The sequence below is a fragment of the Pholis gunnellus genome (genome assembly GCF_910591455.1).
Source record: "Pholis gunnellus genome assembly, chromosome: 6".
NCBI lineage: Eukaryota > Metazoa > Chordata > Actinopteri > Perciformes > Pholidae > Pholis > Pholis gunnellus.
Window position 1 is genome coordinate 18,827,943 of NC_136532.1, and position 17,317 is coordinate 18,845,259.

A 17,317-nucleotide genomic window follows, 5' to 3' on the forward strand; every position below is an offset into this window, starting at 1 on the left:
CTGTTGTTGGCCAACCGCCACAAAACGTAGAGAAGAAGAAGAATCAGGAGCCATTCCGTCCTGTGATTGGACACAAGTATCACGTGGTTGATATAGTCATACCAGGCAGAATGACATGTTTATTTTTGCTAACACTTCAGGTAAGTCGAGTTAAAGTCTGGCAAAGAATGTGTTACTGTATTCTTGTCTACTGTACGGTATGTCTATTTGTACAAGTTCAGGAAACGACGGTCTTGCTGGCGTTGACTTTATTTATAAGTGTACCAAACTCATTAAATACCGTTAAACATCATTAATGTGTCCTCGTTTATCAGAGAATGAACAATTTATCTTAAATAGTATGAAAGGTTTTCTATTCGCCATTCATGCGTTAAGTTTATCAAACATTTGATGAAGGTTTTGAGTTAAAGAAGTAAAGAATCGGTCCTGGTAATTCAGTATAAGTTATAAGATATGTATTAAGTATTTACATGTCATATATTTCCCCCTGATGGTACAGCAGGTAGTTTGGCCTACAGCCCTGTGGTGAGCACTAGAGTGATGGTTATTCACTCATCACCTTAAAAGTCATGCCAAATCCCTCAGGTGTCATTTTTAAATGTCAGCTGTGGATTTAATGTTTGTTTTTTTTTGGACAAATTGGTGAACCTACAACATCCACATGTTTTTCAGGAATCTTAATGCAAAGTGGACTCAAACCTCGGCCTCACCACAATGGCGTCCTACTTTGATGAACACAACTGTGAGCCCACCAACCCAGAGGAGCAGTATCGTCAGAATGCACTTCTTGAGCTGGCCAGGTGAGGCTCAACACACGTCCGACACATTGTAACGCTTCACATTGATTGCTGGTGTACAGTAGGACTGTTGGTTTGTTTATAGGTCTTTGATGCAGGGCTTGGACTTATTCGACTCGGGGGCGTTCGACTTGTCCGACTGGGACCAGCGTCTCCCTCCTCCGGCTGCCAAGACGGCCGTTCAGACCCTCACTGTGGTCATCATTTCTCAAGAGCAAGCAGGTGACAGACATGACATCAGTCATATTTAACTGATATTCAACAAAATGTGGAGGTTGACATTTATGATGGCAGAGGGAGAGATCAAGCTTAGAGAAAGTAGGGAGGGATTTAACTGTGTGTGTGTTTTTTTATGTCTCACAGATAAAGGTCTCAAGTGTCCTGTGTGTTTGCTGGAGTTCGAGGAACAAGAGTCAGTTCGAGAAATGCCTTGCAAACATCTTTTCCACTCCGGATGCATACTGCCCTGGTTGGGCAAGGTAAAGCTGACACATGTATCATTCAGAATTCAATTCCACATCGGACATGTTCGGGGGAAAAAAAAATACCTTTTTGAATCTTTTGCATGTTTTCAATCAGACCAACTCCTGTCCGCTGTGCCGCCTTGAACTACCAACTGACAATTCAGAGTATGAGGAGTTTAAAAAAGACAAGGTGAGTGTGTAAACATGCTTTGGGACGATACATCTTCTAGCTGTGCTTCCTGTACAGCACCAGTCCCGAGCTGAGTATTGTTTCCTGTCCTGTAGGAGAGAAGAAAACAGAGGGAGCACCGGCTGGAGGACCTACATGGATCCATGTACACATGACTCAACTGTGCTGTGGTGCACATGTGTGGCACAGCGACTTTTTACAGAGATTAATGTTGAATTCATGTTTCAGGAAATGCATAATGCTGCATTCATGCCATTTCGTGCAGAACGTAATTTCAAGAGTGCGGATGGGAAAAACTCTCATGTCAGCCTCATATCTGTAGTTATGAGTCAGGAATATTAATTACATCTTCACTATCTACCAATTGGCAAAAAAGCACTACAGAAAAGAACAAAAGAACTACAGAACTACAAGCTGTAAAGCCACCATCACTGACAGCTTTATCTAAATAATATCCCACATTCAAAATACGTAACGCAATTATAAAAACACAAAACAACGAATTTGGTTTGACTGCAATTCCTGGAGTAATCATCGGCATGAATGCAGCATAAGCAACAGGATCATTGAACATGTTTCAGTTGGATAAATGTTCTTTTCTTTGTAGTTAGGATGAAAATATTTTATGACAAGTACGATGTTGACGGCGTCCCTGAAGCATTTGTTTTTATTCCTTTTTGATTTAAATCTCTAACCTTTTAAACACAAAAAACGTCTGTTCAGCTGTATTTGTCAAATTTGTATGATTTATTTAAACACAGGAATATATTTTAATCACCGACTCTTTTCGTTTTTCCACAGAAATCATTTTTAAAGTGCACTTCAGTAATGCAATATGAATAGTATACACTTATATATATATTCTGCATTTTATGTCAGGTACCCTGTCAGGTAAATGCCCCCACTGTCACACAGACTGTCGGTAGATTTGTTTTCTTCAAGCCGATGTACAAACTGAACAATCTCTTCTCGAGCCACAGAAGATATACAACTACTTTCACTGGCCGAGTCGTACTTGCCTCGTGCTGAGTAAACTGACCTTTTTGTGTAAAATTGTTTGGTTCCCCTTTAACTTGTCCCGTGATGTTTGAGGAGGCAACTCCTCTCTCGAGACAGAGGAACACTTAATAACACAACCAGTTTGATCTGGATTGGTTTTGATTTATACCACTTCTATACTGCAGCAATAATCTGGGAAAAACCCATGTTGTGCATGTGGTAACACACAATGTTGAACCTGCAACCTTGCTGACTCATCTTAGGTGGGATTTTTAACCAGCAGTACATATGCAAGGTAGCATTTCTTTATGTCATATGCCAAAAGTTATTTCTATTTGTGTTTCAAATGAATAGACCATTTTATTTATATATATATATATAAATATATAAATATATATATATAAAGAACCACAACAACCTCTCAAAGACTTTTAGCCATAGCTTTATTAGCTTCAGGGTGATACTAATACTATTCCACACTGTCAATATAACAAGTACTGTATGACCATGATGTCATTTTTGCTCTCTGTTTTAAGCAGCAATTTAGTGAGTTTGTTGTTGTTTATAAGGACTCGGAGGCAATTTTCTGTTTCAAGGACAATCCATGCAAATCATTTAATAATTTATCATTTGTATTTCATATTTGAATATAAATCTCTGTCCAATGAAGATACCTAAATGATAGACAAATCGTACATATTTACAGAATTTATTAAAGGAATCAAAGTAATCGGTGTTGATTTGTTTTGTACAGTTTTATAGACCTTGTTTCTGTGTTGCTGTTGCAAGCGTACGGGGGATAAGGCTGACACAGTGCACTCACATCAATGAGTCACAAAGACACACAGAAAACCAATCACAACTCCAGAGGAGTCCACACTACAGGATTGTTAGTTGTTGCTCACTAAAACAAAAACGTTCTCTGAGCGTGTCCTAAACTGGGCGGCATTAGTCAGCTTTAGTTTGAGGCAGTCTGGTGATAAAGAAAAAATTAACAGGAAATTATGCACAACCTTAATATATGACATGCTTTCCTTTTAGAATACAGGGTATATACTATGACTTTTATAAAAAATACTATACTGTAAGAGCCATTTTGTTATAGTTGTGTCTTGTGAGACCTCCCACCACTTGGGGGCGTAGTGCCGCTGTGAGTTAAGCCACAGGTTAATGTAATCAGGAGGGCCACTGATGCAGGTGTTGCTGAATATACAGGAGCAAACAGCTTTTGACTGCGATATTCTAACTAACCTCTGTCTATGTTGGAAAAGATGCAATTGTGAGAAATAAAATGCCGATGTTGGAAACTGGATTTCGCTATTTATTGCACACGTTTAAACAAGCAATCAGCAACCGTGGTTGCCTTTTTTTGATAAGCAACGGGGTCACTACAATGACTTTTGGTGACTTTTTGACATACACTGACTTTTTAATGACTTTTTTCATATATTATACTCAGACTTTTTAATACATTTTTTGACATATACTGTAACTTTTCATGACTTTTTTTGACATACTACACTCATGTCATAGTCATGGAAAGTCATAAATAAAATCTTAATATATGTCAAAACCAGTCAAAGTATAAAACATTGAAAAAAAAGTCATGAAAAATTCAGCATGTCAAAACAAATAGCTTCATATGTAAAAAAGTCATGAAAAGTATGTTGAAGAAATTCATAAAAAAGTCATGAAAAGTAATTGTATAGTATGTCATAAAATATCATAGTATCTTATATTTGAAAGAAGCGTCATGAATGTCTTAAGGAATGACAAAGACAGTCATAGTAGTATGTCATGAAAACTGTGTGCGTGTGCGTGTGCGTCCGCAGTATGAGCATGATGTCATTTTGCTCTCTGCTTTAAGCAGCAACTTACAGATACTTTTGTTGTTTAAAGGGATACGACGACAATGTTCTGTGAATCAAGGACAATCCATGCAAAACATATAATTTATCATTTTTATTTCATATTTGAATATAAATCTCTGTCAAATGAAAATACCTAAATGATAGACAAATTGTACATATTTACAGAATTTATAAAAGGAAACAAAATAATCTGTGTGGACTTGTTTTTTGGGGGATTTCTCCGACTAACCATTCTTTGACATATTTTTCAAATTGAGGAAATATGTATAATACATTTGTATAGACATTGTTTCTGTAGTGGTGTTGAAAGAGTTCAAGACATGTACAGGTCAGCTTTTTGTAATAGAGGATCCTTCCACCAGCAAAGACACCATATGAAAGCTTACTGGAGTGTACATGTGGACAGGCAAAGAACAACTAGTTGTCAAATCTACCTTCAGAGTTTGGCCTGTGGAAGATGGTATCATAGAACAGATGCGTATACAGAATACATCCAGCCCTGGTGTGAGGGCTCATACAAGCTGCCATTTGTAGTCACACCGTGTGACTTGGTTACAGTTTGGTGAAATCGGCTACAGCTGAACACAAGATTGAAATAAACGAAGATCTGAACATGTTCCCCTGGCACAGTACGAGGGATAAGGCTGAAACAGTGCACTCTTATCAATTCACACACACACCTGCTGCTGACACACACAACACCATTTGAACCTCCAGTGGATTCCAGTCCTTTTTTTTTTTTTGGCAAGATTTGCAGAACAAAGACAGGAATGCTGCAGTCCCAGAAAGAATAGGAAGTTAAATGCACAAAGAGTAAAAGAAAACTGACCCGACATATGATTACGCAGCAGATCCGCTGTCCTGTCAGAAGCTTGCTGAGACTTTGTGGATCCAGCGTTGGATTGCTGAGCTAGCATCATATCGAAAACACTTTCTCACACATGTTGGAACTCTAGCTCTTCCTTCAGAACATCAAACCCACAAAAGATAAAAGAGGTAGGTGATGTGACCTTTTTACAAACGTGTATTGCTGGCATCCAGTTGTTAGACAGTTAAAAGTGTATCAACACTACGCAGAGGGCAGAATACTGTGTGTAATGAAACGTGCATCAAGCAGCTCACAGAGACAACATCTGAGCGTGTCCTAAACTGGGCGGCATTAGTCAGCTTTAGTTTGAGCAGTGGTAGTTTGTGGCAGTCTGGCGATAATTGTAAATATCACTTTAAGAGAAATTGGCAACAGGAAATCATACACAACCTTAATACACGACACACTTTCCTTTCAGTCTACGACCCGTTTAGTAAAGTCTGTAACACTGCACGGACACTCTTGTGACGCCATTACGTTTATGGCACAAGGTCTACAAGCATCATATTCACCTCTCGGTTAACTCCTGTGAACATAAACTATTGAGAACTATCGCTTCATATCTAACAGAAAACCATATTCTCAGAACTCAAATAAGGCTTCCACGGGTCCAGCCTGGAATCAAGTCAGTGTGTGGGCAAGAACTACGTCATTGTGTAAATGTGTTAGTCGGATTACAGTTATACCTTCACATCTACTTATTTTACTATAATATTTAGGTCACTTAAAATGTCTTGGTGTCACTTCTTTAAAAAAAAAAAAAAAAAAAAAAAACTCGAACACACTGAAAAAAGGCATTATTCACTCCAGCGGAGTGGAAATGATCAGACGATTGATGGCAATTATTGCACCGGACTTCAGTCAATGAAATAAACAGACAGCATGAAATGTAAATGTCACAAAGAAATCATCGGATCATGCAACGTGTAACGGAATGACATCAAGGGTGACTACTTCAGAGAGTTCTAAGTGATTGAGACGGTCCAAGGCGTAATCCTGCACTCCCATGCCTATGACATGGATTATGATCTCAAGAATTATAGTAGCTCAAGATACATGTATACAGTTTGTAAAACCATTTTAAAAATACCATCAAAATATGCATTCAAAATCATCTGTGCAACCGATTAAATTGTGGAGTGAAATGAATGATTTTTGCCGATCGCGTGACGGATAACTTAAGCTTGATTGATTTTTTTTAAAAGGCCATATGCTTACAGCCTGTAACACATACATAACTGTTAACTGTTCCCTTCTCAAACATTCAATATTTTGTACTTACTATGCAAATTCAAAACTCAAATCATAAATTGTTGTTCTCTCATTTGTTTTTAAAAACGGTGCCGTGCAGAGATTAAGCAAAAGGCCAAAACAGGTGGGCCCCGCTGAGCGTTGGGTCGTTCATGAAGGAGCGTCTGGAACGGGGAGGAGAGCATTGTGGGCACATCAGTGATGTACGGTCAGAGAGAAAAACAAACAGCGTTGTTCAAGAAACAACCGACTCCAGTGAAGAACTGCCCAAATCAACCGCCATCTTGGAAAACATTCATGGTTCCAGTGCTCGAGCTAGCTCCACACGTTCAACATCGCTACAAGATATTCGACTGCAGTGGCTCGCACCAACATCGGAAACAAAAGGAGATAGTACAGCATTACAGATGGGATAACCTGGTGTTGGTTCAATGGTTAAAGATAGCAGGACTTCCTCTCCTCCTCCTCGGTTGTCTTGCCTTCCTGCGTCAGCCAGTGAAGCACCTCTGCGAACCTTTGAGCAGCACTGCAGAGCTACAACATGGCTATGCTCTCTGGCGTACAGTTGAGGTGTGTGGACGTGCTGCTTCCCCCGGGGGACTTGAGGCCCTTAGTCGCCCCACCCAGTGTCGAGCCCCGGGCCCTGGAGCCCATGATAACTCCCGAACCAAGGTGGTGACTCTGCTGCAGGCCCACCATCAGGGTCTCGCTGGTGACGGTGCCAAACTCGTAGGTGAAGGTGCCGTAGAACACCAGGATGTCCACCGTGAAGACCCACTCGCAGATGGCCGCGGCGTGCTGCAGGATGAAGCTCTCGTGGATGAAGAAAATGCCACCTGGGAGGACGGCGAGTTAAGGGGAACAAACACATCGGGTAGATGGAGGAGCCAAACAAATCTCCTCTTCCTACTCACGCTAATCTCCAGGGAGAGAATACAAAAAAAGTCATGAGCTCTGTCTAGAACAATCCATGATATAATGACATGATATATATGACAATGTGCATGAAGTGTAAATAAATTATATTATCAGGGTGAAATAGAATTTGGCCTTGCAGCTCCATAAAACAGATGGGTTTAATAATGGGATGCCAAAGAGTGAAAGCTAGGATAGACTGGTTCTCATCCCTGGCACCAGACAGAAGAGGAGAATCCGTCACCCAGGACACCACCGAGACGAAGGCAGGGAGGAGAGGCCGCCAAAGAAAGTGACGCCATCAGCATCGCGATTGTTAAATAAGATGACAGGAGAGGGAGATAAAAGTAAGCCCAGGCAAATGTGGTCATGGCCTTGATAAATATTCGTGCAGGATTGTAACACGGCTACTGAAGGGAAAATAAGTCATTCCAGTGTGCAAGACCTTAGTGCCGGTTGGCCTAAATGAGAGTCGTTACAAACTGTGCTTTTCATGTCAAAATGTCTCCTCACATCCAAAATGGGTGTTTAGATATAACAAACATAATATCTGCACAACAAAGGGGGCGCTTGTAGGTGAAGGATACTGAGGACGAGGGACACCATGGCTCCCAGGGTCAGAGCTACTCTGAAATGGGCCATCCAGTAGTCAAGGGCCGTCACAGCCACCCGGTAGGTGAGCACACACTGCAGGCACACAAACAGCAGTCCTGCTGGAAATGCCACCCCGGCACCCACATAGTGCAGAGATTTGGCGTGATCAACCTGACAAACAGAGCAGTACAGTCAGAGGGCTGGTTTCTACTTGTCTGAGGTCACCAAAATTTGAGGTAAGATGATTCATATTTACCTGGAAGTTGCCCACCATGACCAGACCCAAAGCATTGGTGCAGCCGGACACCAGGGCGCTGGTGTTGACCCAACATCGGTGGCTGTGTTCGATCACCTGGGCGTAGCGCAGAAGGCACACCATCACCACTGCAGGACAAAGGGGAAGATTTACACTGCATCCATGACACACAAAGTAGAAACGAGAATTAAAAGGCCTCGAGGTCGTACGCCTCCACCAACCAGACCAGTTTACATCCATGTCATCACTTCATCTTTTTATCCTCCATCCATTTGTGTGAAATTGGCATAATTGGCATTTTAATTCATGACTTCTGGCAAAAACAGTGTTTTGCGAGGTCACCGTGACCGTTTATCCTCGAGTCTAAGTGGATCTTTGTGCAAAGTTTGAAAAAAAATACCATCTGGTGTTTCTGAAATATGCTATTTCTGAGAATGAGACAGCCTTGAGGTCACAGTGATCTTGATCTTCCTCGAGTCAAAGTGGATGTTTGTGCTACATTTTAATAATGTCCCCTCCAGGCGTTCCTGACTTACGTACGTATGGGAGAATTGAAAACCTGAAAACATAATGCCTCTGATGTCATAGTATGTCATAATAAAGACAGTATACTACGCCATACAAATGTCAGAATATAGTATAGCATGTCATTAAAAAGTAATCGTTTATCATAGAAAACATCGTATGTTGCGTTAAATGTCAAAATGAGAGTCATAGCTTAGAGAGTAATAAAAAAGGTCATAGTATAGCAGGCCATAAAAAAAGTAATCTGTTGGTGGACAATCATCCTGCTGATTTGTTTTCCCTGCTGTATCAGAGGGGACGTATTCTGAAAGCTATTGACGTCTCAGGTTGCATGATGGGGGATTTTTGACACAATTTCTTCGTTTCACTCTTTGAAAACCATAAACCTGCAGGTTGCCGTGTGTTACAGTACTACCACCAAGGCAGTAAAATGTAAAAACTAAATCATCCAAGCAGCTTACACACTAGTGAGGGAGAAAGGAGCGGAGAATTAACAGGACGACTGTTAAACGTAGAAATAAAAATGCAATGAAACAATAACAATAACTCTCAATACACACGAGAAGAAAAGTTGTCAAAAACAAAATGAATAGTGAAAACAGCAGGAGAGAAGCATTTAAAGCAGCAATTAGAAAATTGGGGAAGAGCTGAGTGGTGGAAACACAAGATGGGGGGGAGGAGCTAAAGAGGAAGGCCATGGAGGGCACATGCAGAGGAGAGGACAGCGGGGGGAAGTGGAAGGAAAGCCACATTCATTATTGATTAGAGAGCACAGGCTATTTCAAGCCCCTCCAAATCTCTTGGAGGTTAGTGGCTGCTGTCTGTGGGCCCCATTGATTAATACAACACACATAATGGACAGCGGAGACGGACATCAAACACTTTCACAGCAGCTGGACTCATTGGCTGCTTTGTGTGAAAGAGCAGACGGCAGCAGATTTATTTAGTGCACTTAGTGCACATCGCAGATCGACAATTTTACATTGCATATTGAACAACCAGTATTTACATTTTTTTGTGCCATTTTACTACATTATGGTACAAAGATTTGAGAATATTTAATTTATATTAAATAACAAAATGTGTCCTTTATAATACCCCCCCCTTCCTCATATTTGTTTTGGGTTCTCTTTGGTCATCGGATCAGAAATAATTCCACATTTTACAGCCAGGAGACAGACAGCTTAGCTTGGCCAAAACGACTAGAAACAGCAACTATATTTTAGAATAAAAATAACATTATTAAGTTTAAATTCTTGTAACTTTCATATTAACACGTGTGACTGAGACCCCTGTGTGTGAGGTCTTCAAACTACCACCTCCAGAGACATTCCTAGGGGGGAAGCTGGGGACATGGTTTCAGAGTGGGCCACGTTCAAAGCCTCCATTGGGGGGGCGACCTATGAACCCAATGGTGGACCCCAGCGGTCAAGGAGGCTGTCAAAAGCTGGAGGAGGAGGCCATTTGGACATGACTCTCTTATTGAATCTCCAGAAATAGAAGAAGAAGAACAACGTGGCTCACTGGGTTAAGAGGGTTGTCTGGTAACCCTTGGCTGGGACGTGTCATGTGTCAAAGTGTCACTGAACCCTGACACTGAACCCCTGGGCGCCTGTCATAGGGATGGGTCAAGTGCAGAGAGACAAATTTCCCCCTTACCGGGATCAATATAGTAAAAAAATAAGATAAATGAAAACAGGTAAAAGACGCATCAAAGACGTTCTGACCAACCATAAGACAACTCAGAAAGGGGAAAACCTTGGCTCAGGGAAGGAGAACTGTGAACCCGGACTGGGGGTTTTGTTGATCAGTGGAAAGAGCAGGGTCGAGTGTGAACACGACCAACAGAGGATCTGGACATCGTTGGGCTGTCTTGGCTGACACAGCACACTGAAGGGTGCTGGAAAGGAACCTCAGGTCCAGGAGGAGCAATGTGGATTCCGTCCTGGCGGTTAAATAGCGGACCAGGTTTGTAGGAGGGGTCATGGGAGTTTGGGGTTTGCCCGTCCAGTCTATGTGTGTTTTGTGGACTTGGAGAAGGTTTACGACCGTGTCCCCTGGGGAGTCCTGTAGGGGGTCCTGCTGGAATTTGGGGTACCGGAGTCGTTGCTACAAGCCATCCAGTCCTTGTATAACCAAAGTTTCAGTGGGTGTTGGCCTCCGCCAGGGCCGTCCCTCGTCACTGATCCTGTTTGTGATTTTCATGGACAGGATTTAAAGGCGCAGCTAAAGCTAAGCTAACCATATCCTGGCAGTAACTTCACATTTAGCGTACAGACGTGTGAGTGGATTCAATCTTCTCCTCTGACTCTGTTAAAATGTTGTACTATTCCTTTAAGGTAGGTGTGTACGTGTGTACGTGTGAGTGAGTGAGTGAGTGAGTGAGTGAGTGAGTGAGTGAGTGAGTGAGTGAGTGAGTGAGTGAGTGAGTGAGTGGTTTTAAATTCAGTCACAACGAGGCCTTACCCATGAAGGCTCCAACGTTGCCGATCAGGCTGAACAGGCAGCTTTCAGGAGGGAAGGATCCACATTTACTGTCGCAGAAGGAGACAAAACAGCTCTCAGTATTAAAAGCTAGGAGAATAACATCCATCTAAATATATCACTATATGCAAAGCCACAGTCCTTTTACCATTTGTCTGTATTTCTTCCAAGACACACGCAATAGACAAAGAGATGTTACAACATAACATAACAAGGTGCTAATTCATGCCTGAGGGCTTTTGCTGACACACAGTTGCTTTTTTGTAAACTGCATAAACAAAGAGAGGAGGAAAGGTAGACTAGCAGACCTGATGAGGGGGATGTCCTGGATGGTGCAGCACGTCTTGGGGAAGCCCGGTCGGGGAAGCTCTTCTGTGCATGTTACATTGTAAGACCTGGAGCAGGGACACAAGACGGTTCACTCCCTCACTGGTAGCTGTGGCATCAGACTGTGCCCACATTTTAAAGATTAAATACATTTAAAAAAAAGAGGAGAATCCCTCACCAGTTCTCCACAGGACAAACATGGTGATTCATCACAGCCATGGCGTACCTGAGGGGGAAAGGAACACACCACAATTTAAAGTGGCAAAAGGTCAAACACAGCGCTGTGATCCCTAATGATGCAAGGTGAACCGTTATCAAGAAAGAACATATTCTACTGGGCTTCAGAAACAGTTTCATCTGTACACCTGATAGTGTGAACACAGTATGTTTCATTGTGACAGCTGTAACTCACACTATCCATATTCCTGTGATGGAGAAGGCAGACAGGCTGACAGGCAGGACGATCCAGGCAGTCATTGGGCTGGCAGTGAGCTGGCTTTGTCCCAAGCATGGGGTGAGAGGGGGGCTTCGGGCTGGAGTGGCAACACGACAGGGGGGATCAGGTGGGGGGTGGGTGGGGGTGCGGGGTCACCAACACACAGGGAAACACACCGGGGAGGGGGGGGGGGGGGCATGAGAGGAAAAAAAGGGGGAATGGCACAGCTCTTCTGCTCCACAGGGCCCTGCAGCCAGCAGCAACCTGATAGAAGAGAGGGGAATGTACATATATATATGAAGAATATACATTCAGCAAAACTAGTATCATACATCGGTGATGTCAATTATTCTCCAGAAGTTAGTGTAATGACGAATTAATTCACTATTTTGTGAGTTTCCATTTTTTCTTCATTGTGTCGAATTTAGAGCAGCAACGAGTCATCGATTAGTCGTCAGCTATTCTCTGATTCCAGACTCTTAAATGTTCATACATTCTGGTTTCTTTACTCTTCTGTGACAGTTAACTGAATATCTTTGAGTTGTGGACGTCATCCTGGGCTTTGGAAAACACCGACCTACATTTGTCACAGTTTTCTGACATTTTATACAATTAATGGACGACAACAGTTTGTGGACGTACGCCGACGTCTGCTGGCACTTTGCTTTCCCTTTCCTGCTGCTTCCTCCTCTCGATGTATACTAGCCTCCTTAGCCACTGAGGTCTACGCTGTTACCACAGCAACCCAAGCCGATGGGTTAGTCAGTCTTAAGATCTGATTTGAGAAACAAAATCTGATTTGCCTGCATCCTGAACACGCTCAAAGACGGACCGCCTCACATCTTCTGTACTTGAGACACAGCAAAAACTAAAAATGTGTCTAATAACAGACTGCAAACTGTTGAACTGGTGCTGAATCAACTTAATGGAAAGCTTTATTATTGGACAAACTAGAATATCAGCCTTTTCTTGGATAATGTTCTCATATTTAAACATTAATGGAAATGGTTTGTATAGAGAGGAAGCCTTGCTCTTGGAATTCTAAATGGCTAAAAACAAAACCTGGTGTTTAATGTACATAATTTAGAAAACATGCTCTGAACAAAAGCATTTGTTTCTGCTGCCCTGTTTGATGGCGACGTTTCTCTAAAATCACAGCAGCACTGTGAGACAGAGAGAGAAGCGCCTCTCGGAGAGAAGTGAACAGCAACGTGACGCTGTGAGCGGTGGCGTCGGGGAAAAGTGTAACCTTGTGAGAATGAGGACTCAGCCACGGTCAGCTCTGTGGTGGAGAGAGAACACGTATCACTTTACAGAAGTGTGTTCTTCTCTCAGAGGGAATATACAGTGAACGGGATGAACCCGTCTCGACCTGATCCAAATGAAAGGGGAAGGCTCAAACTCAAATAAATCAGTGTTGAAAGTGATTTTATAGTACTTTTTAACAAATGCTCCGTGATGATCCTGCTGCAGCTTTGAACTTTGAATTACTGGTGCTGTGATTTGGTAATTTTTTACATTTCTCATCACTTATTGCAACAGTTTTAAACACCCCACTGGTTGAGATATTCTACCTCTGGTTTTCAAACAGTAACGGTTCTCAGTCACTTTCTGACATTGTATCAGCTCGCTCATGTGATGTCATCAACTTCCTTTGTTATTCTCTAAAAATGTTTTAATATTTCATATTAGTATGCAGACGCAGGTCAAACCAAGGATTGACAGAATGGGGAGAGTCTCACATCTGCAAACTCAGACCTCAAAATACAATATGCTGGTCAATTACAGTAGAGCTGCAACAACGGGTCAAATAATCGAATGCCAACTATTCAGATGATATATTCATTGTTTTGAGGCATTTCTCAAAGAGAAAATTGAAATAATTCTAATCTAGGAAATAAATCCGAAGGAAATAAACGGACTCTCATTCAACAAACCTTGTCTGTGGATGATGTACCTAGCTTTACAGTACTAGACTGGGCTCCTTTAACAGAAGGGTTTGGTGTGGTTAAAGATTAGACTTAAGTGCACAGACAGAATTCAGACAGAAAGCCTATTATTGTGCCCCAATGACTCACCTGCCCCAATGACCACCCCCATCTGCCACACAAGCTCCTCCATCTGCATGGACTTCATTAAACTAACCTTAAGCCACAGTGAGTACACAGACATGTGCTCTCAACATCACAGCTAAACACTGACAATAGATTTGGATAAGGATGTTTTCTCACACACAGCTTTGTTGCATCCATTGTCCTCTGTTGCTCTCCTGCACTCATCACCCAAGTGTAGCCGTTTCCTCATATGGTTTGGTGTACATAGTAATTGTTTCCTCTTCTGAATGTATGCAGTAAGAAATAGAGTGCTTTTGAAGGACTGTATGGCGCTGTGAGGATAGGCCAGAATACTCACTACAGGACCAGGTTGTTTTACAGTGCTCACACAAGATAGTGAGGCCTGCAAATCACAGCCAGGAGAAGACATAAAGGCAACAATAAAAGATTGAAGCCTAAATCACACGACACTGTTGACCCACAGCAGACAGGTACGGCCAGCTAGAATTGCTGATTTGATACTACAACTGTCTACAAAATAGTCACTTTAAGTTATTATAATAATATAAAAATGTAGGCTTGTGCATTGTTCTCCATGCATGTGACAACACCCAGATAGGACTCGACTTGATGTCATAATTAGGTATTCAATTAAGAAATTATGTTTCTATTTCACACGCCTGCAATATGCCGGGTGACGAGGCACATACACTGTCTTTTAATTGTTATTATTCACAAAAGAAACATTTTAACATCACAGTTAAAGCCACACACACACACACACACACACACACACACACACACACACACACACACACACACACACACACACACACACACACACACACACACACACACACACACACACACACACACACACACACACACACACACACACACACACACACACACACACACACACACACCTTTCCATGACAGCATCGAGTAGCATTAGCTCAAAATTATGAATAACCCCTGAAAGTTCACAAACCGGTTGCAGATGTAGCTCAAGTTGGTCAGATATATGCAGTATAACTATCATATTTCTTTAATACTCATAACTAGCCTCTCAGGAGCAGCTAAAACGCCGGATACTGAGTTAATCGTCGCAAAGCTGAGTGTTTGAGTATATGTAACGTTATGGGGGGCCATAGCACCCCCAACCCCCCGCAGCCATTCAGAGGATGTACTCGGCACTGTACTTGTGAGACTGGGTACAACTGTGACAATGTAATAAACAGCGAACACAATATATTCACTTATTCACAGTCGACTAGTGCAGCCAAACAGACTGAGCAGCATCACTGTGGTCGGCAGCCTGTGCCAGTGAACCGGTTAACGGTACCGTTAGCTGTATTAGCTTCAACCGAGCTAGCTTGTTAGCTTGCACTTTACCAGTTGTCTTGACTTGCATGCTCCTTGATTTCCGCTAACCTAAGTGATAAGCTGCTAAACAAAAGACAGTTAGAGGACAATACAACTGACGCTGTTGGGACAGTCAGTACACAAAATGGGAATCTGCACATACCTTCAACCTGCTATGCCCACCGCAGACCTCAACAACCTTGGTTTCCCTTTAAAAAAAAACGTTTTCTTAGCAGACGAGGCTATCGGCATAAATGACTTCCGGCTGTGCATTTCAAAATAAGACAATGATAGTTTCACTGTGAGAATGGCTTTTAGGAAATTATTGAAAACATTATTTTTTTTCATTTTACAAAACTCATTCCGTTCATGATATTGTTTTAATTTAAGAGTAGAAATATAGAAGTTCTGCAAAACGTATTTACATGAACAAAACAATTGATACCTTGGAAGAATCCCCATCAGCGAATGTGTGCCCCAGGAATTACAATAGATAATTAAAGCTGCGAGCAGCATTGGTCGGGCCCTCGCACGTTCACGCACGTATTCTTTTCATAAAACTCTGTAAAAATACTATTTGTAGAATTATACAAAATATTTGTTTTAAATCAGTGACTGTATACTGGGAAAACCTGGCTGGTACCGACCCACATTTACAATGAGAGAAATACAATTGTAACCACATCCATTGCAGCCATCTTTACATGTCAAAGCAGGGAGACACAGGTGCAATTAATAGCAGTAATTAGCTCTGACACACAAGATTCCCATCCACACGTAACAGCTATCCAATCAATGCTTCAGCTGCTCTCTTGTGGGTTAGACTTCATGAAGTAGAAAACAAATTAATACTGAGATGGAATATGATAGGCAGTGGAATAACAAAAAGTCAAATGTAAAAGCCATTTTAAAATTTGTTCTGTCAGAGCTAGATTGTGTGTCAATCTAGCTCTGACACACAAGATTCCCACCCACACGTAACAGCTATCCAATCAATGCTTCAGCTGCTCTCTTGTGGGTTAGACTTCATGAAGTAGAAAACAAATTAATACTGAGATGGAATATGATAGGCAGTGGAATAACAAAAAGTCAAATGTAAAAGCCATTTTAAAATTAGTTTTCCTTTTCCATTTTTAAAATTCATTTATTATTACAGAACTTCATTTGAAGTGAAAATGTCTTTAAATGTAACAGTATTTTTTTCTTTTACTGTTGAAGGTATAATTTAAAATGACAATATAATCAATCAAGTTATATTTGATCAATGTATTCATTGATTAAAACACATTTTCTGTGATTATTCCAGTGGCAAGTAAATGCAAGCAAGTTTAATTTGTTGTTTCTTTTAACCTCGGCAGCTTGAGTCAAATTAATAATATAATTATTTATATATATATATATATATTTATTCCTTTTTTTTTTTTTTAATTAGTTCGTATAAACATGTGATAGAAGTAACCCACTTGTCTAGCCTCCAGCTCAAATTACAACTATTTTGTTTGGAAGGCAGGACGGTGATGAAACCTTGACATTTGACTTAGTTGGAAAAGCACTGGGGTCAATGGCTCTGCTCTATTCAAGTGCCACCAACTGTGTGATCAGCACAGAACAAAAATGAACATCAATGTGGTGTATTCAACTGAGGGTGACTCTGAAAAGCTCAACTACTGACTATGTATTTTATTAATGGCTAGCACTCATTTTAATGGCTTGATCTTGATGCAGCATAAACATGACATACAGTAATATACAGGACATCACCTGAGTCATATCCAATTTTCCAACCTCAACAATATTACACTGTCAGTACTGTCACTCAGCACAATGACAAAGCAGACAATTCATCCATTATTCAAAACAAATCTTTATGCTTCTCTTGAATGCTGTCCTCTTCACAGTTTAAGTCATTTAAATTGTCAAC

The 17,317-nt window shown here is 41.3% G+C and overlaps 2 protein-coding genes across 2 annotated transcripts; one reads left to right on the forward strand and one right to left on the reverse strand.

Annotated features, from left to right (window-relative positions):
* The first annotated feature begins 94 nt into the window (after nucleotides 1–94).
* Nucleotides 95–3,728, forward strand: rnf181 (ring finger protein 181). Its single transcript, XM_079161711.1, has 6 exons — nucleotides 95–140; nucleotides 673–800; nucleotides 883–1,019; nucleotides 1,161–1,276; nucleotides 1,377–1,451; nucleotides 1,547–3,728. Exons 2-6 carry the CDS (start codon nucleotides 715–717, stop codon nucleotides 1,604–1,606), a joined length of 474 nt encoding a protein of 157 aa, XP_079017837.1. The 5' UTR covers nucleotides 95–140; nucleotides 673–714; the 3' UTR covers nucleotides 1,607–3,728.
* Nucleotides 3,729–4,403: 675 nt separating this feature from the next.
* LOC306697129 (transmembrane protein 150A-like) lies at nucleotides 4,404–12,033 on the reverse strand. Its single transcript, XM_079160881.1, has 7 exons — nucleotides 11,954–12,033; nucleotides 11,720–11,767; nucleotides 11,523–11,609; nucleotides 11,197–11,264; nucleotides 8,206–8,333; nucleotides 7,943–8,120; nucleotides 4,404–7,276 (listed from the first exon to the last, which is right to left on the reverse strand). The coding sequence occupies exons 1-7, from the start codon at nucleotides 12,016–12,018 to the stop codon at nucleotides 6,975–6,977; spliced, it is 876 nt and encodes a 291-aa protein (XP_079017007.1). The 5' UTR covers nucleotides 12,019–12,033; the 3' UTR covers nucleotides 4,404–6,974.
* Nucleotides 12,034–17,317: the final 5,284 nt, after the last annotated feature.